This window comes from Salvelinus fontinalis, chromosome 9 (genome assembly GCF_029448725.1).
Source record: "Salvelinus fontinalis isolate EN_2023a chromosome 9, ASM2944872v1, whole genome shotgun sequence".
In the NCBI taxonomy this organism is placed as follows: Eukaryota; Metazoa; Chordata; class Actinopteri; order Salmoniformes; family Salmonidae; genus Salvelinus; species Salvelinus fontinalis.
This window is the reverse complement of record NC_074673.1, coordinates 37,152,115-37,174,487: the sequence shown is the minus strand read 5'-3', so window position 1 is coordinate 37,174,487 and position 22,373 is coordinate 37,152,115. Positions and strand designations below refer to the sequence as shown.

At 42.5% G+C, this 22,373-nt stretch overlaps 1 protein-coding gene across 2 annotated transcripts in view; it reads right to left on the bottom strand.

Moving 5' to 3' along the window:
- The window catches only part of LOC129862516 (guanine nucleotide-binding protein G(o) subunit alpha), a 152,215-nt gene extending 131,528 nt beyond the window's left edge, over positions 1 to 20,687 (bottom strand). Inside the window, exons 1-2 of one of the 2 annotated variants that reach the window (XM_055934270.1) lie at positions 20,220 to 20,687; positions 20,003 to 20,045 (exon numbers count right to left, since the gene is read on the bottom strand). In XM_055934270.1, the coding sequence (XP_055790245.1) occupies positions 20,003 to 20,045; positions 20,220 to 20,337 (161 nt within the window). In that variant the 5' untranslated portion in view covers positions 20,338 to 20,687. The remainder of the gene's footprint in view (positions 1 to 20,002; positions 20,046 to 20,219) is intronic. The other variant, XM_055934269.1, reaches the window with a different exon arrangement.
- Between the last annotated feature and the right edge of the window lie 1,686 nt (positions 20,688 to 22,373).

Genomic DNA, 22,373 nt, shown 5'->3' with positions numbered 1-22,373 from the left:
GAGCATGGGACTGTTAGATGGTGACTGCGGGTGTGAGACAAACACGTAGGCTACATTCAATTTGTGACTTCCGGTTATGTAACACTTGAGTTACCCCCCCCCCCCCTTCTCTGCCGTCTGAGCCCTAAATGAAACCTGTTCTGGAGGGAAGACAAACCTACGTGCCAGAGGGGATCAGCATCCTCCAACCCCCTACCCCCATCACTCCGGGCCTCACGGTGGGAAAATTACAGTAAGGGTCTGGGAATGGTGCAGCCGGGCCGACTGGCCCTTGTTTGTTCTTGCTCCGGTCAATCACCTCCAATCACGTCATCAGAGGTGGCTAGACTGGCCCTCTTAACGTGATTAGCATCCCCACGCTAAGTGTGGAAGCAGCACCGAATGAGGAAAAGAGAGACTACAGAGATAGAGGGCCCAGAGAGCGAGAGAGCAGCCATAGAGACAGAGAGAAACAGGAGAAAACAGAGAGAGAGGAAACAGAGTGAACGAGAGCAGGGCGAGTGTATAATGAGTGTCTAGGAGAAAAGAGAGACTTTCAAGAGATGAGAGCGGACATAGCGCATGGGGGAGTTTCCAGAGCTTAGTGACAAGGATAAGCAGAAGCGGGGGAAGTTCAGTATAGACCAGACTGAGCGTACAGAACAGTGCTTCCCAACCCAGCAGTGTGCCACGCTGCATCTTTTCTTTTCTATGTCAGCTCAGCTTAGCCAGAGATACTATATATAATGACAAGATGGTCTCGTCTCTGCTCTAACAATGGGAGTCGTTGTCCCAAAGGAGGGAAGGCAGGCGGTCTGCTTATTAAGCAGAATCGGTGTGTTCACGCATGAACAGATTTTGACGGGAGTGGACCCTCTCGTTTCGCCTCTTCCTCTCTGGCTCAGTTTCCTCTGAAGGCAGATAAAGGGAGTGTCCCTTTCCTAGGCCATCAGGATGAGAACACACACAATACAATGGTATGGTCTTCATTTGTATTGTTCCTCACACATTTCCCTATAGAAATTAGTCATTGAAGTAAATCAGCTCATACTAAAGCATGCTGGTTGCACACTCCCACGTCTTCACACACAGTCTGCTCTCGACACTGTTCCAAAGCTTGTCATTTTGGCACTACATTGTAGCTCGATTTCAATTCACATTTGGGACTGTCCTGGGGACATTCTATAGAACATTCCACAGTTACATTTGCTATACCCAAGAAAAGGGAACCATCTCCATTGTGTTCAATAAACTGATTCTTTAGCTAGACTTTCTATTAGGAAATAGGCAAACTAAGGTTCATATTATTATGTGACCAAAGTACAGATATGAATGTAGCTGTTATTCAGGCTCATAAATAGATGTAAAACTCAACGACGGCTGTAGAACAAAACCTTTAAGTCTGCATATTCAATGAGATCCACAGTGAGTGTTTGTGTCAATACAGCCCAGTTCTATTGATTCTTCTGACAGCAGTAATTCAGTGGAGGGTGCTCTGTGTCTTTGTTGCTCTCCTTTTATCACTGCCTCTGCATCAGAAAGAGCTGACAACAAAACACTGGCCTCTTCAGGTTACCCCGGGAGGGAAGCTAGGGGTTGTTTAACCTACAACATGAACATAATCGCTTTTTCTGATATGAAGAGGAGACAGCTGGTTTAGAAGAAGAAGGTTTAAGTTATGACGTGTGTTCTATACTAAGATGATGGGCACTATGGTATACCACTGTTCATTTTGGCACTCTGTTTTAGATTTAGTCTAGTCTTAGTCATTTTGACTAAAATGTTATTGTCTTAGTACCATTTTTGTCATTTTAGTAGTTACTTAGTCTAGTTATTGTCAAAATGATGAAAACAGTGGGCCATTTTAGTCAACTAAATACATTTTTATTTTTAGTCATATTTTTGTCACATCACATTTTTATTGCCTCATTAACCTATAGTAAACATAAATCACTGACTTCCATGTGCACCAACATACACGCAATAGAAAAACTGCTTTCTCATTCACCTTTTAAAGTATTTCACAGTGATTTCTGTACAGCACTTTGAGATATCAGCTGATGTAAGAAGGGCTATATAAATACATTTGATTTGATTTAGACTGTGTGATAGACTGCTGAGATATTTTGTGGAGCAACCTAATCCAGTGATTGTCATGAATTGTGAGTTAACAATAGGGTATTGTTGTTATATTTTACTGTTAAAATAGGACTCCCTGTAATGTCCGATTTCTTCTGTTCAAAAGAGATGAATTTCCCTACATCTTTAAATACATCAATATCATAGGATAATTTTGGGGCTTATTCAACATGAGGAAGTGAAAACTCAAAACACATTAGCTAGCTCACTAACACAAAATATAATACCCACTGCTAGTAGCCATGTATTAATCCAACAGTAAATATAATGTCCCTTTTTTTTTTTGCAGTTGTAGCCCTGCTACCCTATGCAGACGCAATGGCCGATGTGCAATTGCGCATTTCGCGCGCTTCATATCTGAAAGCCATATAAAATATCTCGGTTGTAAAAATAGTTGCTCTTGAGCTCAAATGAAAAGTATACCCACAGAAAGCTGAGAACAACAGGAGTTGTTTCCAAAGCTAGGTACAGTGCCTTCGGAAAGTATGTAGAACCCTTGACTTTCTCCACATGTCTTTACTTTACAGCGTTATTCTAAAATGTATTCTGTATAATTTTTGCCTCAGCAATCTACACACAATACCACATAAGGAAAGTCAAAACAGGTTTTTGGACATTTTTGCAAATCTATTGAAAATCTAAAACTGAAATATCTTATTCACATAAGTATTCAGACCCTTTGCTATGAGACTCGAAATTGAGCGCAAGTGGATCATGTTTCCATTCATCATCCTTGAGATGTTTCTACAACTGGATTAGAGTCCACCTGTGGTAAATTCAATTGATTGGACATGATTTGGAAAGGCGCAGACTTGTCTATATGAGGTCTAAGAAATTGTCCGTAGAGCTCCGATTGTGTCGAGGCACAGATCTGGGGAAGGGTACCAAAAAATATCTGCAGCATTGAAGATCCCCAAGAACACAGTGGCCTCCATCATTCTTAAATGGAAGAAGTTTGGAACCACCAAGACTCTTCCTAGAGCTGGCCGCCCAGCCAAAGTGAGCAATCGGGGGAGAAGGGCCTTGGTCTGGGAGGTGACCAAGATCCCGATGGTCACTCTGACAGAGCTCTAGAGTTCTTCTGTGGAGAGGGGAGAACCTTCCAGAAGGACAACCATCTCTGCAGCACTCCACCAATCAGGCCTTCATGGTAGAGTGGCCGGATGGAAGCCACTCCTCAGTAAAAAACATGACAGCTCGTTTGGAGTTTGCCAAAAGACACCTAAAGACTCTCAGACCTGAATGCCAAGCATCACGTCTGGAGAAAACCTGGCACCATCCCTACAGTGAAGCATGGTGGTGGCAGCATCAAGCTGTGGGAATTCTTTCAGCTGCAGGGACTGGGAGACTAGCCAGGATCGAGGAAAAGATGAATGGAGCAAAGTACAGAGAGATCCTTGATGAAAACCTGCTCCAGAGTCCTCAGGCAGTAATTGCTGCCAAAGGTGTTTCAACAAAGTACTAAGAAAAGGGTCTGAATAGTTATGTAAATGTCATATTTAAGTTTTTTTATTTTTCAAAATGTGCAAACATTTATGAGGCACACCAGATATTGACTGGGTTTCTAATCCATGCCCCTACTTTTTTTTAAAGGTATCTGTGACAAACAGATGCATATCTGTATTCCCAGTCGTGAAATCTATAGATTAGGGCCTAATTTATTTATTTAAATTGACTGATTTCTTTACATGAACTGTAACTCAGTAAAATTTTGAAATTATTGCATGTTGCGTTTATGTTTTTGTTCAGTGTAGTCATAGTTTTTTCTGGGTCTATTTAGTCAGTTATCGCCTCCTTAATTGCCACTGAAAAATATTTTTCACTATTTTAACACTGTGGTATACTGTGGATGTTCTAGGATGACAAAACATTGTCAGTGTCGAAATTATTTCACAGAAAACAATAATGTTTTATGAGTTTTGTCAGAGTTTAGAGTGATGAAAAGTAGCTAGCTAACAGCTATTTCACATCTTGTCATTAAGCAAGTTAACAAAAGTGGAGCCGTTGCTATGGATACTCACACACGGAACGGAGGGGGCTGTGCGGGGGACAGATAGAGACTAGCAATTAATGGGTATACTAACTATGCAGGCCTTAAATTTGGCAGAAGCAATTTGGGCCCCGGTACGGTAGGGCCTGAACGTCACAGGCATGGGTAGGGCTCGGCCTAAATGTCATGCCCGTGCAGGGCTTTAGTGTATGTGTGTGTGAGAGGCTGGACCACAGACGGAGGTAAAGAGAACAATTGGGACTGCCTCACACAACAGAGACTGCTAATGAGCAGAACAGAGACCACAGAACCATGGAGACTAATGCAGACAGATAGATGTTTGTCTAGCATTTCCTCAGCCTAAAACCTCTCCTACTGTTTTCACTATCAAACTCAGTCATATTTTGAAAGGAGAATAGCGGGGACTGCTGTGATGAACATCACAGTCCAATCAAAAAGAAGGACACATAGTTCATGTGACCATTATAAGCAGAGTCATCAGACTGCTGTACTCTTAGAACTTCAACGATCATGTCAGTTATCCAGGTCTAATACCAACTTAGATTTAGGCTATAGCTCCACTTTATGCTGTTAAACTCTAAATGTCAGCATTCCTTTCCTTTATCCAATCATTTAATAAACTGCTAATACATCCAAACTTGATTTACAAAGCCCCTTACAGCGCCTTGCAAAAGTATTCACCCCCTTGGTATTTTTCCTATTTTGCTGCATAACAACCTGTAATTTAAATTGGTTTTTATTTGGATTTCATGTAATGGACATCCCCAAAATAATCAAAATTGGTGAAGGGAAATGAAAAAAATTACTTGTTTCAAAAAATTCTAAAAAATGTAAAAACGGAAAAGTGGTGTGTACATATGTATTGACCCTTTTGCTATGTATCCCCTAAATAAGATCTGGTGCAACCAATTACCTTCAGAAGTCACATAACTAGTTAAATAAAGTCCACCTGTGTGCAATCTAAGTGTCACATGATCTGTCGCATGATCTCAGTATATATACACCTGTTCTGAAAGGCCCCAGAGTCTGCAAAACCACTAAGCAAAGGGCACCACCAAGCAAGCGGTACCATGAAGACCAAGGAGCTCTCCAAACAGGTCAGGGACAAAGTTGTGGAGAAGTACAGATCAAGGTTGGGTTATAAAAAAATATCAGAAACTTTGAACATCATTAAATCTATTATTAAAAAATGGAAAGAATAGGGCACCACAACAAACCTGCTAAGAGAGGGCCGCCCACCAAAACTCATGGACCTGGCAAGGAGGGCATTAATCAGAGAGACAACAAAGAGACCAAAGATAACCCTGAAGGAGCTGCAAAGCTCCACAGCGTAGATTGGAAACGCTGAAGGAGCTGCAAAGCTCCACAGCGGAGATTGGAGTATCTGTCCATAGGACCACTTTAAGCTATACACTCCACAGAGTTGGGCTTTACAGAAGAGTGGCCAGAAAAAAATAAGCAAACATGTTTGGTGTTCGCCAAAAGGCATGTAAGAGACTCCCCAAACATATGGAAGAAGGCACTCTGGTCAGATGAGACTAAAATGTAGCTTTTTGGCCATCAAGGAAAATGCTATGTCTGGCGCAAACCTAACACCTCTCATCCCCCCGAGAATACCATCCCACAGTGAAGCACGGTGTGGCAGCATCATGCTGTGGGGATGTTTTTCCTCGGCAGGGACTGGGAAACTGGTCAGAATTTAAGGAATGATGGATGGCGCTAAATACAGGGAAATTCTTGAGGGAAACCTGTTTCAGTCTTCCACAGCTTTGAGACTGGGATGGAGGTTCACCTTCCAGCAGGACAATGGCCCTAAGCATACTGCTGAAGCAACACTTGAGTGGTTTAAGGGAAACATTTAAATGTCTTGGAATGGCCTAGTCAAAGCACAGACCTCAATCCAATTGAGAATCTGTGGTATGACTTAAAGATTGCTGTACACCAGCGGAACCCATCCAACTTGAAAGAGCTGGAGCATGGGCAAAAATCCCAGTGGCTAGATGTGCCAAGTTTATAGAGACATACCCCAAGAGACTTGCAGCTGTAATTGCTGCAAAAGGTGGCTCTACAAAGTATTGACTTTGGGGGGTGAATAGTTTTGCACACTCAAGTTTCCATTTTTTTGTCTTATTTCTTGTTTGTTTAACAATAAAAAATATTTTGCATCTTCAAAGTGGTAGGCATGTTGTGTAAATCAAATGATACAAACTCCCCAAAAATCTATTTTAATTCCAGGTTGTAAGGCAACAAAATAGGAAAAATGCCAAGGAGGTCAATACTTTCGCAAGCCACTGTATGTGCAAGTGATGAATCACGAATATATCAAACTACACACATGCACGCAGTGTCACACACACATCATCATGGCATGCTTACAAATACAAAACGCCATAGAGAGCCCTCAACAGGGTTGGGGAGTAGCTCATTACACCAGGTTTCCATTCAACCATTTCATGCAGATTAATTACCTGACGCATGAAAAATGTCACGAGGGCTGATGGAAACAGGAAAACAGACAATTTCTTTGTTTGATATGGTGGGATTTTTTTTGGTGTCTTTAAAAGTATTATGTAAGGAATGGTGGTGGAAACATCTTTAAAAGCAAACACTGATATAATAACAATTTTTTACTTGTAGTCACACAATATTATGTTGTGTGGTCCTCCCACTACAACTCGGGAAAGCATGCAGTTTATTAGGCTACAAATGAAATGTAAAGTTATGCTGAACTTCACAGGGTGGTGAAGGTTCAAGGTGAGGAGCTTGATGCTCCTTTTCAATAAATATTCACGGTCTTATTCTGGTGACATGATCATCGATGCTTGGCTGCCATTTGACAAGCAAAAACTATCTTGTGTTTATCCATAATAATCTCATCATGTAGGCTACCCTACCCGCTCTGTATCTGAGAGCTGTTGTCTAGAGCACATGTGACAAGACCAGAGTGGGCACATCTGCTAAATGACGCAACACTTTTTCTGACAAAACCTTCAGTAGAGTTGAAAATGCGATGGCAACCAATTTAGCTAAAAAACATTTCGGTACATGGGAATTTAACTACAAAAGTTGTTTTTTACCTCCCGGGTGGCGCAGTGGTCTAGGGCACTGCATCGCAGTGCTAGCTGCGCCACCAGAGTCTCTGGGTTCGCGCCCAGGCTCTGTCGCAGCCGGCCGCAACCGGGAGGTCCGTGGGGCGACGCACAATTGGCATAGTGTCGTCCGGGTTAGGGAGGGTTTGGCCGGTAGGGATATCCTTGTCTCAGTATGTAAAATGTAATGAACTGTAAAAAATGTAATAAAAAATGTATGCACTCTACTGTAAGTCGCTCTGGATAAGAGCGTCTGCTAAATGACTAAAATGTAAATGTAAATCACGCACTTTTATCCGCAATAAGTCAGTTTGATGGAAACGCGTCTCTGGTGGGAAAATACACTTTTTGTTTCATGACAATTTTAAATTCAGAAAGGATGTTTGCGAAAAAATACATAATTACACATTTTTGTTTCCTCAATGACATTCAATTCAGCATTGAAAAATGGAGCAAGTTGAAGTTTGACTACTGTTATGACACACAAAATGCGTTTGATGGATTATTTTTTATCTTCTTCTATTGCTGCTTAAGAGGAAAGTAATCCAAAATAAATCATCCGATTACGTTACTGAGTTTGGGTAATCCAAAAGTTATGTTACTGATTACAATTTTGGACAGGTAACTAGTAACTGTAATGGATTACATTTAGAAAGTAACCTACCCAACCCTGGCCCTAGTGGTCAGTTTACCACCTGGACCAACTCTGGACCCATTCTTCCCATACACATGAAATACACAGTCTTTATAAACAGATGGTCCAAACGTTCCTCTCAGAGAGAACGAGGAGAAAGAGATGGAAGAGATAGAGATGCCTGTTCACACATGGCCTACATCTCGACACACACACACACACACACATTCACCTCGGTCTAATACACAGTGCACAATGTATTCCTCTGACCGTTCCTTGATAGTAAAGTGTGGCCTAAGCATTAGGTAAAAGAGTCCAGTCCAGTTGGAGTTAGTGTGACATGAGTTTAGTCACTTCCTTCTCACACTGCTAATGATGAGGCAGATGGGTATTGCTGCCTGGACAAAGGTCCAGTTAAGTAGCATAATCACATATCCCTTACTGCATGCACTCTGCTTGGCAAATATTAGCACCCACGCCCACCCACCCTCGCTCGCTCTCTCTCTCTCTCTCTCTGACCCTCTCGATCTCTGTTCACGTCTCTCTCTGACACACAGAAAACAAACAAACACAAAGAGAGACATGGTTTCACACCTTTTCGTGAATAGCGTGGTGTGAAAATCAAGCCCATGAACACTTAACACACTAGACGTTGTTCCTCTCAGGTCAGACAAACACACCAATTTATTCTCACACACACGCCAACATTCCAGACATGCTTCCATTGCACCTGCAGCAACATATTATTCTGTATTGTAATCACTGCTGGCTAGAGATTTCACAGTCTTGCATTCTCATCCAATTAAATCCCTCATTAGCTGGGCTTTAAAACTAATGCTCCCCATTCCCCATTCATCTACGCTTCACTAACAAAAAAAAGCTCAGGGTAACTGTTCTGAAGGATCATGCCATCTCACCAATTCCCTAATTACCCTCTGGACACGCCCCCTCTGCTGCCAACTCACCAAACCTGAACTCACTCTGATAATCATCATTCCTCTCCCTTCCTCAGCTACAAATGCAGTTTATCTCCATTTCCATGTGTTCAGTGTTTTTGGTGGCCTACGTGCATGAGTTTAAGTAAGGAGCTGTCCATGTGTTAATAAGACTGCATAATGCTGACTTCCTTGCCTGTATATATAGTGAAGTACTGGGACAGTGACACATTTGTTGTTGTTTTGGCTCTGTAATCCAGCATTTTGGACTTGAAATAATACTATGAGGATAACATGGAGACTGTCAGCTTTAATTTGAGGATATTTCCATCCATATTGGGTGAACCATTTAGAAATAACAGCACTTTTTGTACAAAAGTATTAGGACATTCACTTTTGTATTCAAGTAGTAAAAAGTATTTGGTCCCATATTCCTGGCACACAATGACTACACCATGCTTGTGTGACTACAAATTTGTTGGATGCATTTGCTGTCTGTTTTGGTGGTTTCATTATTTTGTGCCCAATAGAAATAAATAGTAAATAATGTAGTGTCTGTTTTCTTGTAAATAAGAATAGAACATGTTTCTAAACACTTCTACATTCATGTGGATGCTACATTCTACATTAATGTGGATGCTACCATGATTACGGATAATCCTGAAAGAATCGTTAATGACTGAGAAAGTTAGACGCACATATCATACACCCCACCCCACAAAAAAAGATGAATCCCTGTTATTGTGAGAGGTTAGGTTATCATGTCTTGGGGGTATGATATTTGTGCGTCTGTCTTTCTCACTCATCATTATTCCCGATTCATTCAGGATAATCCGTAATCATGGTAGCATCCACATTCATGTTGACGTATTTAGAAACATTCTATTCTTACCCTCAAACTAAAGCAGACAGTAAACTTTAACCTCAGTCATTGTATCATTTCAAATCCAAATTGCTGGAGTACAGAGCCAAAACAACAAATGTCACTGTCCCAATACTTTGTGCTCACTGTAAATGTACATTGCCAATTAGACCACTTATATGCCTTAGAATACTTCCTTTGTCTGAATGTATGTGTACAAAACACCTCCCTAATGTTGAGTTGTACCCTCTTTGCCCTCAGAACAGCCTCAATTAATCGGGGCATGGACACTACCATACCACGTTCAAAGCCACTTAAATATTTTGCCTTGCCCATTCACCCTCAATGGCACACATGCACAATCCATGTCTCAAGGCTTACAAATCCTTCTTAAACCTGTCTCCTCCGCTTCATCGACACTGAAGTGGATTTAACAAGTGACATCAATAAGGGATCATAGCTTTCACCTGGTAAGTCTGTCATGGAAAGAGCAGGTGTTCCTAATATTTTGTACACTCTGTGTGTGGAGATATAGCTCTCTCGGTGATGTCCTTTGTTCCTGTTATACACTTTAACATGATCCTATTAATTATGGCACTTTGCTTTGAATAGCCTAATATGTTGTATCCCCCAGAACCACTACCTCATATCATAACTTGTATCACAAACTTACCTACAAGCCATAACATCTTCCTCCTTGCGCCTCTGTGTCCTTGTACTTCTGTGTCCTTGTACTGTGCCTTGTTAATAAATACCCTGAAGGTAAGGAACTTGTCTGTCGGCCCTGCATTAAAGACCAAAATTGGCTAAAGAAAATTGTGATAAATAAAGTATACCAGTTTCATTTAAAGGACCAAAACATTGACAGCTGTGCTATACAGGTTGCAAAATAGTGGGGAGGAACATTTCTATGTACTGATTCCATGTAATATGCATTATGAACTGATACACAAAACAATGCCGAACTCAAAACTTGAGTTTTATTTATTGTTATACAAAATTGTTGAAATCTATTTAATCTTTTTTTTTGTGTGTATATATCACACACAAGTATGTGGACACCCCTTCAAATCAGTGGATATTTTATCCACATCCGTTGCTGACAGGTGTATAGAATCGACCACACAGCCATGCAATCTCCATAGACAAACATTGGCAGTATAATGGCTTTAGTGAAGAGCTCAGTTACTTTCAACGTGGCACCGTTATAGGATACCACCTTTCCAACAAGTCAGTTTGTTAAATTTCTGCCCTGCTGGAGCTGTCCGGGTCAACTGTAAGTGCTGTTATTGTGAAGTCAATGTATAGAAGCAACAACCGGCTCAGCCGTGAAGTGGTAGGCCACACAAGCTCACACAACGGGACCGCCAAGTACTGAAGCGTGTAGCGTGTAAAAATTCTGTCCTCTGTTGCAACACTCACTACCGCTTTCAAAACTGCCTCTGGAAGCAACGTCAGCACAAGATTCTCCGTCAGGAGCTTCATGAAATGGGTTTGCATGGTCAAGCAGCCGCACACAAGCCTAAGATGACCATGTGGAATGCCAAGCGTTGGATGGAGTGGTGTGAATCTCACCGCCATTGTACTCTGGACCAGTGGAAACGTGTTCTCTGGAGTGATGAACCACGCTTTACCATCTGGCAGTCCGACGGACGAATCTTGCACTGAGAACACTAGCTGCCCCAATGCATAGTGCCAACTGTAAAGTTTGGTGAAGGAAGAATAATGGTCTGGGGCTGTTTTTCCATGGTTCGGGCTAGGCCCCTTAGTTCAAGTGAAGGGAAATCTTAACACTACAGCATACAATGACATTCTAGACGATTCTGTGCTTCCAACTTTATGGCAAAGGTTTGGGGAAGGCCCTTCCCTGTTTCACCATGACAATTCCCCCGTGCACAAAGTGAGGTCCATACAGAAATGGTTTGTCACGATCAGAGCTGTTGCCAGAGAATTGAATGTTCATTTCTCTACCATAAGCCGCCCCAGACATTGTTTTAGAGAATTTGGTAGTATGGCCAACCGGCGTCACAACCGTAGATCACGTGGAGCCCAGGACCTCCACATCCGGCTTCTTCGCCTGCAGGATCTTCTGAGACAAGCCAACTGGACAGCTGATGAAATTGAGGAGTATTTATTTCTGTAATAAAGCACTTTTTGTGCGAAATAAGTTATTAAGTTATTCTGTTAAGTTAAATTATTCTGATTGGCTGCATAGTCATGTGAAATCCATAGATTAGGGCCTAATGAATTTATTTAAATTGACCTATTTCCTTAACTCAGAAATTGTTGAAATTGTTGTGTGTGTGGATATCTATAATCTATAGCTCTATCTCATGACAAAAGTATGTGAACACCTGCTTGTATAACATCTCATTCCAAAATCATGGGCATTAATATGGAGTGGGTCCCCCCCTTTGCTGCTATAACAGCCTCGACTCTTAAACCCCCTCTACGCTCCATTCTATTGATGAAGAACATACAATCACTGGAGAACAAACTGAACAAGCTCCGTTCAAGACTATCCTATCAACGGGACCTGGAGAACTGTAATATCCTACATTTCTAGGAGTCGTGGCCAAATAAGGACATGGATTTTTTTAATGTATCGGCAGGATCGAACGGCAGCCTCGGGTAAGCTCAAGGGGGGGGTGTCTTTTGTTAACAGCTGGTGCACAAGCTCTAATATTAAGACAGTCTTGAGGTTCTGCTCGCCTAACTTAGAATTAGCTGTAGACTATATTATTTACAAAGAGTTTTCATCTAGATTTTTTGTAGCTTTCTAGTTACCACCACAAACCGATGCACTAAGACCACACTCAATGAGCTATATAGCAGAGGAGGTTGGTGGCACTAAGACCACACTCAATGAGCTGTATAGCAGAGGAGGTTGGTGGCACTAAGACCACACTCAATGAGCTGTATAGCAGAGGAGGTTGGTGGCACTAAGACCACACTCAATGAGCTGTATAGCAGAGGAGGTTGGTGGCTCTAAGACCACACTCACTGAGCTGTATAGCAGAGGAGGTTGGTGGCACTAAGACCACACTCAATGAGCTGTATAGCAGAGGAGGTTGGTGGCACTAAGACCACACTCAATGAGCTGTATAGCAGAGGAGGTTGGTGGCTCTAAGACCACACTCAATGAGCTGTATAGCAGAGGAGGTTAGTGGCACTAAGACCACACTCAATGAGCTGTATAGCAGAGGAGGTTAGTGGCACTAAGACAACACTCAATGAGCTGTATAGCAGAGGAGGTTGGTGGCTCTAAGACCACACTCAATGAGCTGTATAGCAGAGGAGGTTGGTGGCTCTAAGACCACACTCAATGAGCTGTATAGCAGAGGAGGTTGGTGGCACTAAGACCACACTCAATGAGCTGTATAGCAGAGGAGGTTGGTGGCTCTAAGACCACACTCAATGAGCTATATAGCAGAGGAGGTTGGTGGCACTAAGACCACACTCAATGAGCTGTATAGTAGAGGAGGTTGGTGGCACTAAGACCACACTCAATGAGCTGTATAGCAGAGGAGGTTGGTGGCTCTAAGACCACACTCAATGAGCTGTATAGCAGAGGAGGTTAGTGGCACTAAGACCACAACAAATGAGCTGTATAGCAGAGGAGGTTAGTGGCACTAAGACCACACTCAATGAGCTGTATAGCAGAGGAGGTTGGTGGCACTAAGACCACACTCAATGAGCTGTATAGCAGAGGAGGTTGGTGGCACTAAGACCACACTCAATGAGCTGTATAGCAGAGGAGGTTGGTTGCACTAAGACAACACTCAATGAGCTGTATAGTAGAGGAGGTTGGTGGCACTAAGACCACACTCAATGAGCTGTATAGCAGAGGAGGTTGGTGGCACCTTAGTTGGGGAGGACAGACTCGTGGTAATGGCAGTAGCGGAATCAGTGGAATGGTATCAAATACATTAATCACATGGTTTCCATGTGTTTGATGCCATTCCATTAGCACCGTTCCAGGCATTATTATGAGCCGTCCTGCCCTCAGAAGCCTCCACTGCTGTATAGGGCCATAAGCAAAAAAGAAAATGAGCATCGAGAGCCGGTGCTTCTAGTGACCGGGGATTTTAATGCAGGAAAAATGAAATTGGTCTTACATCAATTCTACCAGCATGTCACCTGTACAATTAGAGGAGACAAAACTGTAGATCACCTTTACGCCACACAAAAACGCATACATAGCTCTCCCCCACCCTCCATTTGACCATATCCTCCTGATTCCTGCTTACAAGCAAAAACTCAAACAGGAAGTACCAGTGATGCGCTCAATACAGAAGTGGTCCGATGAAGGGGATGCTAAGCAACAGGACTGTTTCGCTAGCACAGACTGGAATATGTTCCCGGAATTCATCCGATGGTCTCAGCCTCCAGTATTTATGCTGCAGTAGTTTGTGTCGGGGGGCTAGGGTCAGTTGGTTATACCTGGAGTACTTCTCCTGTCTTATCCAGTGTCCTGTGTGAATTTAAGTATGCTTTCTCTAATTCTCTCATTCTCTCTTTCTTTCTCTCTCTGAGAACCTGAGCCCTAGGACCATACGTCAGGACTACCGGGCATGACGACTCCCTGCTGCCCCCAGTCCGCCTGGCCTTGCTGCTATTCCAGTTTCAACGGTTCTGCCTGCGGTTACGGAACCCCTACCTGTCCCAGACCTGCTGTTTTCAACTCTTAATGATCGGCTATGAAAAGCCAACAGATTTATTCCTGATTATTATTTGACCATGCTTGTCATTTATGAACATTTTGAAAATCTTGGCTCTCTAATTTTCTCCTTCTCTCTTTCTTTCTCTCGGAGGACCTGAGCCCTGGGACCATACGTCGGGACTGCCGGGCGTGGTGGCTCCTTGCTGTCCCCAGTCCGCCTGGCCTTGCTGCTGTTCTGCCTGCGGTTATGGAACCGCCACCTGTCCCAGACCTGTTGTTTTTCAACTCTTAATGATCGGCTATGAAAAGCCAACTGAATATTATTCATGATTATTATTTGACCATGCTTGTCACTTATGAACATTTTTGAACATCTTGGCATAGTTCTGTTATAATCTCCACCCGGCACAGCCAGAAGAGGACTGGCCACCCCTCATAGCCTGGTTCCTCTCTAGGTTTCTTCCTAGGTTTTGGTCTTTCTAGGGAGTTTTTCCTAGCCACCGTGCTTCTACACCTGCATTCTAGCTGTTTGGGGTTTTAGGCTGGGTCTCTGTACAGCACTTCGAGACATTAGCTGATGTACGAAGGGCTATATAAAATAAACTTGATTGATATTGAGGAGTTTACCACATCAGTCACCGGTATCATTAATAAGTGCATCAACGATGTCTAACCAGAAGACATGGATTACAGGCAACCTCCGCACTGAGTTTAAGGCTAGAGCTGCCGCTTTCAAGGAGCGGGACACTAATCCGGACGCTTATAAGAAATCCTGCTAAGACATCTGACGAGCCATCAAACAGGCAAGGTGTCAATACAGGACTAAGATCGAATCCTACTACGCCGGTTTTGCCACTCGTCAGATGTGGCAGGTCTTGCAAACTATCACGGATTACAAAGGGAAACCCAGTCGCGAGCCTACCAGACAAGCTAAATGTCTTCTATGCTCGCGTCGAGACAAACAACACAACCATGGATGAGAACCAGCTGTTCTGGACGACTGTATGATCACTCTCTCCGTAGCCAATGTGAGTAAGATCTTTAAACAGGTTAACATTCAGACGTGTACTCGGAGCATGAGCCAACCCGCTGGCAAGTGTCTTCACTGACATTTTCAACCTCTCCCTGACCCAGTCTGTAATCCCTACATGTTTCAAGTAGACCACCCTAATCCCTGTGCCCAAGAACACCAAGGTTACCTGTCTAAATGACTATTTCCCCTTAGCATCTGTTGCCATGAAATGCTTTGGAAGGCTGGTCATGGCTCACATCTACACTACACAATTATCCCAGACATCCTGGACCCACTCCAATTTGCATACCGCTCTAATTTATTTTTACCCATCTACCAATAGGTACTCACTTATGTCATCATGAAGTGCTTTGAGAGACTAGTCAAGGATCATATCACCTCTACCTTACCTGACACCCTAGACCCACTATAATTTGCATACCGCCCCAATAGATCCACAGATGATGCAATCTCTATTGCCCTACACACTGTCCTCTCCCCTCTGGACAAGAGGAACACCTATGTGAGAATGCTGTTCATTGACTACAGCTCAGTGTTCAACACCATAGTAACCTCCAAGCTATGGACCTTGGGACTGATCCTGGGACTGAACACCTCCCTCTACAACTGGATCCTGGGCTTCCTGACAGGCCGCCCCCAGGTGGTGAGAGTAGGCAACAACTTAGCCGCCACACTGACCCTCAACACAGGGGGCCCCTCCTGTACTCCCTGTTCACCCACGACTGCGTGGCCACGCACAATTTCCTTACCCATCATTAAGTTGGCTGACGAGACGACGTTGGTAGGCCTGATCATCGACGACAATGAGACAGCCGATAGAGTGAAGGTCAGAGACCTGGCAGAGTGAGACCAGCTCATCGTGGACCAAGGAAAACATCAACATGGCTGTACACTCTTAGAAAAAAAGGGTTTTAAAAGGGTTATTTGGCTGTCCCCATAGGAGCACCCTTTTGGGTCCCCTCTGTTGAAAGGGTTCTACATGGAACCCAAAGGTTCTACATGGAACCCAAAGGTTCTACATGGAACCAAAAGGGTTCTTCAAAGGGTTATCCTATGGGGACAGCTGAAGAACCCTTTTAGGTTCTATATAGCACCTTTTTTGTAAGAGTAGTGGAGCGGGCGAGAGCGTCAAGTTCCTCTGTATCCACATCACTAAGGATCTATCATGGTCCACACTCAACAACACAGTCGTGAAGAGGGCACGACAACGCCTCTTCCCCCTTAGTAGGCTGAAAAGATTTGGCATGGACCCTCAGATCCTCAAAGTTCTACAACTGCACCATTTGAGAGCATCTTTACTGGCTGCATCACCGCTTGGAATGGCAACTGCTCGGCATCTGACTGCAAGGCGCTACACGGATCAGTACATCACTGGGGCTGTGCTCCCTGCCATCCAGGACCTAGATACCAGATGGTGTCAGAAGGTCCTAAAAATTGAGACTACAGCCACCCAAAGCATAAACTGTTCTCTCTGCTACTGCATGGCAAGTGGTACCGATGCACCAAGTCTGGAACCAACAGGACCTTGAACAGCTTCTACTCCCAAGTCATAAGAGTGATAAATAGTTAGTTAAATAGTTAACCAAATAGCAACCCGGACTATCTGCATTGACCCTTTTGGCACAAATCTTTTTGGCTCCTCATATATGCTGCTACTACTGTTTTATCTATCCTGTTGCCTAGTCACTTTATTCCTAGTTATATGTATATATCTACCTCAACCTCGTACCCCTGCACATGTTATCGTTACTCAATGTTGGAAAGCGCCCGTAAGTAACCATTTCACTGTTAGTCTACACCTGTTGTTTTACGAAGCATGTGACTAATATAATTGTTTTTGGTTAGAGTAGTTACGAAATTGCTTTTAAAACCTTCCCTTATCATTTTTCACTCACTTTTGCATCAAATGCAATTTTGTTTCTTCTTCATAATGAAATGATGTTGCACATGCCACCAATGTACCTATTTACAAAAAACACAATCTCAATCGAATCTGCCGAGGCGACAGCTCTCTTAGCAACACAATGGTGATGCGTGGATCAGCTGTTTGTTCACCCGCACCCGCCTGTAATTGCTAATAACCCATCGACTATGTAATGAAGTGAAAATCTGAGGCCCGCACCCGACCCTAACCTGCAAATATAGAAAATACATTGTACGGTCAGATGGTGGAACAATGTTTTGACAGGCCTTTTTAGATGGGCCTAGATGGGTTTCTTCTTATTTCTGACAGTTTGTTAGTCAACTTGACTAGAATTAGATACATGCAGCTTTTCTTCTCTCAATACTTGTTGCTCTAGAAGACTAAATAAAACCTTGCTCACCAGAATGTCATAGATCGATAGAATGAATGCTTCATCTAGTTGACATCGGTAAAGTTTTTATCTTTCATCTCTGCTTCTCTGTAGTCGCAAAGACGTTTAGGGACCAGAGAGAAAATTAAATAACTCAACAAAAAGAAATGGGAAAAAATGTTCGGGTAAAATTTCCAATTTGACTGGTTTTAAGGAAATTATGAGCTGTTAAAATGATCCAACATGTTTTTGATAAGATTTCAGTTCGGCTTGGATTAATATTTTGTGTGATTTTCATTCTCTCAAGATGCTGAAAGAAAGAAATAATATTTCTTCACTCCTGTTCCCGAGTCATTTTAAATTTGGTCTATAATTTTACTGCAAGATATGCTTAGATCTGTTAATATTATATTAAGCTATTTTAGAGATTATAGACCTACAGTCAGTGTCCAGACTTCAGTTGGGCTGCTATTCCATTTAACCCATCTGAACAGTACAGTTCCCATGATGTGCCATTTTGAAGTCCCAGTCTTGTGACTGTCGAATTTGTATAGCGCCTCACAATCATTACACATAACATAGCCGGCACCGCCATCATCCTCTTTTACCACTTAAATCTTTCCCAAAAATTAGACTACTGTTCTGGCCCTCCCTTCTATTTATTTTCATCTCTCCATATTACAGCTTTTCTCTAATACTTTTTCTGCCAACATTCACAAACGCATTTGGCAATTGGTGTGTATTTGCATGCAACAGTTAGGCCCTAAAGCTTAGGCTTAGGCTACACACTAACAGTAGATACAAATACTGAAAGAAAAACCTAAATGTAGTCTACAGATATGAATTCAACAAGAATTATAAATGTTAAGGATTTTTAATGCAATGTTTTCTCTTTATTCAACCCGCCCACCACCCACCCACCCTTCATCCACACGATATTTCATTACCCTAAACCTCCAGACCCGCTGAAATCACTACAACACAATACGTCATTGAACATCCAGAGATGACCAAAGGTGTGAAATGCCACTCCGGGTTTTCCACCCTTGTTCAGAGAACTTGATCCCAATAACGTAAAGAGTCGAGAATGTCCGAAGGGAAACGATTGAGCACAGGCTGAGGGGCGCTGTCCACCACCGAAACCGGCTGAAATTATTTTAGAATAGGTACTTCGATTCATGTGGTAAAAAAGTTGAAACTGAAAAAGTTGTGGTAGCTATTAGATGTTATTTAATCCTAAACAGCAATTACTCAGAAGGTGTCTGAAAATGGCAGTAGCCCTGCAATCACTTGGAAATGTGAGGCGTTTCTTTATTAAATATCTGACAACCAGTCGCATTCCATTCCCTTTCTTTATTATATACCGTAAACCATAATCAAAACTACGAATGTGCCAATGCCAGTGTAGGCATACACGAACACACGAGTATATTCGAGACAAGATTAATATACAAGTCTAGATGCATCCCCACACCACAGCAAACTGAGACCAAGACGCACACTATGTTGGTATACAGTTGAAATAATGACAGCCATTAAAACATTAATCTGACTTCTTAATTAGATTCATGTCTGAAATTGCGTAACGATTGATTTGATTGATTAAAGGCATGTAATTCGGCAAAGAAAGGGTGTTGGCTTAGAGGCAGGCAAATAAAAATGGCCGTGTGAAGTTCCCACCCAATTATTCGACCAGATAGCCTACACACATGTAGGCTATTTGAGAACAATTGAATATCTTCATCAACTATATCGCTTGGGTTTAGTTCACAGAATCAACTAATTTGGCATTGACGCCACCCAAACGTTCAAACCAGCAGATATAGCCCACAAAAGGTGTCCAGTTTTAGGCTGTATTCTATACCCCGGTTACATATATAGCCTGGTGGCTATTACACGCTTATTTCTCTACACTTGATAAAGTAGCTCGCACACCGCGAGATCAAATAATGAAGGGCCAGGGGGCATAAATGTGCGATTAAACATGCCACTAAGATTAATTGAGAGAGGGATTATCGAAACTGGTCAATGCACGGTTTATTGTAGAGACAGACAAGCTCTCATTGAAAGCCAAAGTGCATTAGCTGTAGGCAAAACAGGTTCCGATTTCAGCACCATTTTTGTGAACAGCTCATCGATATTTTCCCGTACCCGCAACGCTGTTGGTTTAAACCAATAAATGACACCAGTAGCTCTTCCCGCCAGTAAAGGTAATAATTACTTTCAAATATGGCGGATCAAATAAGCTTCTGTAGCCTATACTCTTCAATCACAAGCTATAGCCACTGTGTGTGTGTAGCCTCATGCGTAGCCTATCCATCACACACATTCAATGCAAAGAATTGCTAGACCGTGGCACTTACTTCATCTGTTTCACGATGGTACTTTTTCCTGACTCCCCAGCCCCTGGAGGGATGAAAAGAGACAAGGGGCGGTAAAGTACATAAATGCTGTAGTTTTCATTTATATTCATAGTCAGATTAGCGTCTGGCTATGGAACCAGAAAACGGGAGTGTGATTTTGACACTTCAGATTATGGACAAGAAGCCGAGGGCCACCCCTGCTCCTGAAGCATCTTACCAAGCAGGAGTAGTTTTACGTCTTTCGCGGCAGTGACTCCATCTTCTTTTAGGTTTTTCTCGATAGCCTTGCTCCTGTCCAAAGCCGCTCTCTCCTCGGCGCTCAGTGTACATCCCATGACTACACAACCTCTGATCTTCTTGATATCCAAAGTAACGGTTGGCGAGGACCAAAATATACCAGCAATTATTTTCCCTCTTTCTTCCTTATCCCTCGCTAGGCTGGCTGACTCGCTCTCGTTCCACTCTCTCGCGCTCTGTCGGCGACTAGTTAAAGCATTAAAAAAATCCACCACGATAACGTTTGACACTTGTTTGAAAAAAGCACTGGTCTTCGTATATTGCCCTCACACTGTCTGTATTTTTCGGTGTTGTTGTGCTTGGTCCGCGAGCTGGGAAACTCTACTGGGCGACGGCTGCGAGCGCTCGCATCGTTTAGCTTGCTCAATGTAGGGGGAGAGCGCGCTTGGCTCCGCACTCAGACAATCTCGCTGACGTCAGGACCAATCAGCGCATGAGACATGCTTGAGCCACCATCCTGGTGGCAGAGTACGGTTTTGCACTGCCTGTTTGACGGTCTCAAGTCAATTTTTTAAAATGTATTCTACAGGGGTTAACTTTTCGGACAGGGATTTCTGTAACAGAGCAGGTAGCTTTCCAGTTGTGTCAGATTTCCTCTGATATGCAAAGGAAGCAAAACAGATTGTCTGTCTGGGCTAGGTGTGTCTTATTAAATCATAATTGGCTTGTAATTAACTTATTATGCAAATAGCACACAGTTCATCTAATTATGGGACGGCAGGTAGCCTAATGGTTCAGAGCGTGTGGCCAGCAGCCAAAAAGTCACTGGTTCGAATCCCCTAGGTGAAAAGTCAATGTGCCCTTGCACAAGGCACTTAACTCTAATTGCTCACATAAGTAGCTCTGGATAAGAACATCTGTTAAATGAGTACATGTAAATGGCTGGAGTACATCATTCATCAGATGCATTAGCAGTATTTAGTTTTGAAACACCAGCACGTATTTTTCATAGATTTTGCTTTCATTCATGATTTATTTGTTGTGACAATTAAGTTATTTTACAAGACCATTGATATGTAGGTCAAATGAAATGTCTTATTCAATACAATAGATTTAAATTCATTATTCAGCAGTGCACATGAAGCCAGTTACCCGGCTGTGCAGTGTGCCATAACCAGCCTCTGAACACACACATTTGATTTGGTGACTTGTAACTTGCTATTTGGACAGTCAGTATTCCAAAACGGATTTGAAAAACAAAACTGATTTGAAAATTGAGGCCTGCAGTGTGAACAAGGCTTAAGAGCTTTGGACACCTGGATTGTACAATATTTGCCCATTTATTCTTCAAATTCTTCAAGCTCAGTCAAGTTGATCATTTTCAAGCCTGCCATAGATTTTCACGCCGATTTAAGTCAAAACTGTAAATAGGCACTCAGGAACGTTCAATGTCATCTTGGTAAGCAACTGCAGTGAATATTTGGCCTTGTATTTAAGGTAATTGTCCTGCTGAAAGGTAAATTTGTCTCCTAGTGTTTGTTGGAAAGCAGACTGAACCAAGTTTTCCTCTAGTTTGTCACCTGTGCTTAGCTCTATTCCATGTATTTTTATCCTAAATAAAACTCTCTAGTCCTTGCCGATGACAAGCATACCCATAACATGATGCAGCCACCACTATGCTTGAAAATACAGTGCCTTCAGAAAGTATTCAGACCCCTTCACTTTTTCCACATTGTGTTGCGTTACAGACTTATTGTAAAATGGATTAAATACAAATATCCTCAGCAATCTACACACAATACCCCACAATGACAAACCTAACAAAAACAGTTTTTAGAAACTTTAGCAAATGTACTAAAAATAAAAAACAGATACCTTATTTACATAAGTATTTAGACCCTTTGCTATGAGACCTGAAATTGAGCTCAGGAGCATCCTGTTTCCATTGATCATCCTTGAGATGTTTCTACAACTTGATTGGAGTCCACCTGTGGTAAATTCAATTGATTGGACATGATTTGGAAAGGCACACAACCATATAAGGACCCAAAGTTGAATGTGCATGAAAAAGCCAAGCCATAAGGTCAAAGGAATTGTCCGTAGAGCTCAGAGACAGGATTGTGTCGAAAAATGT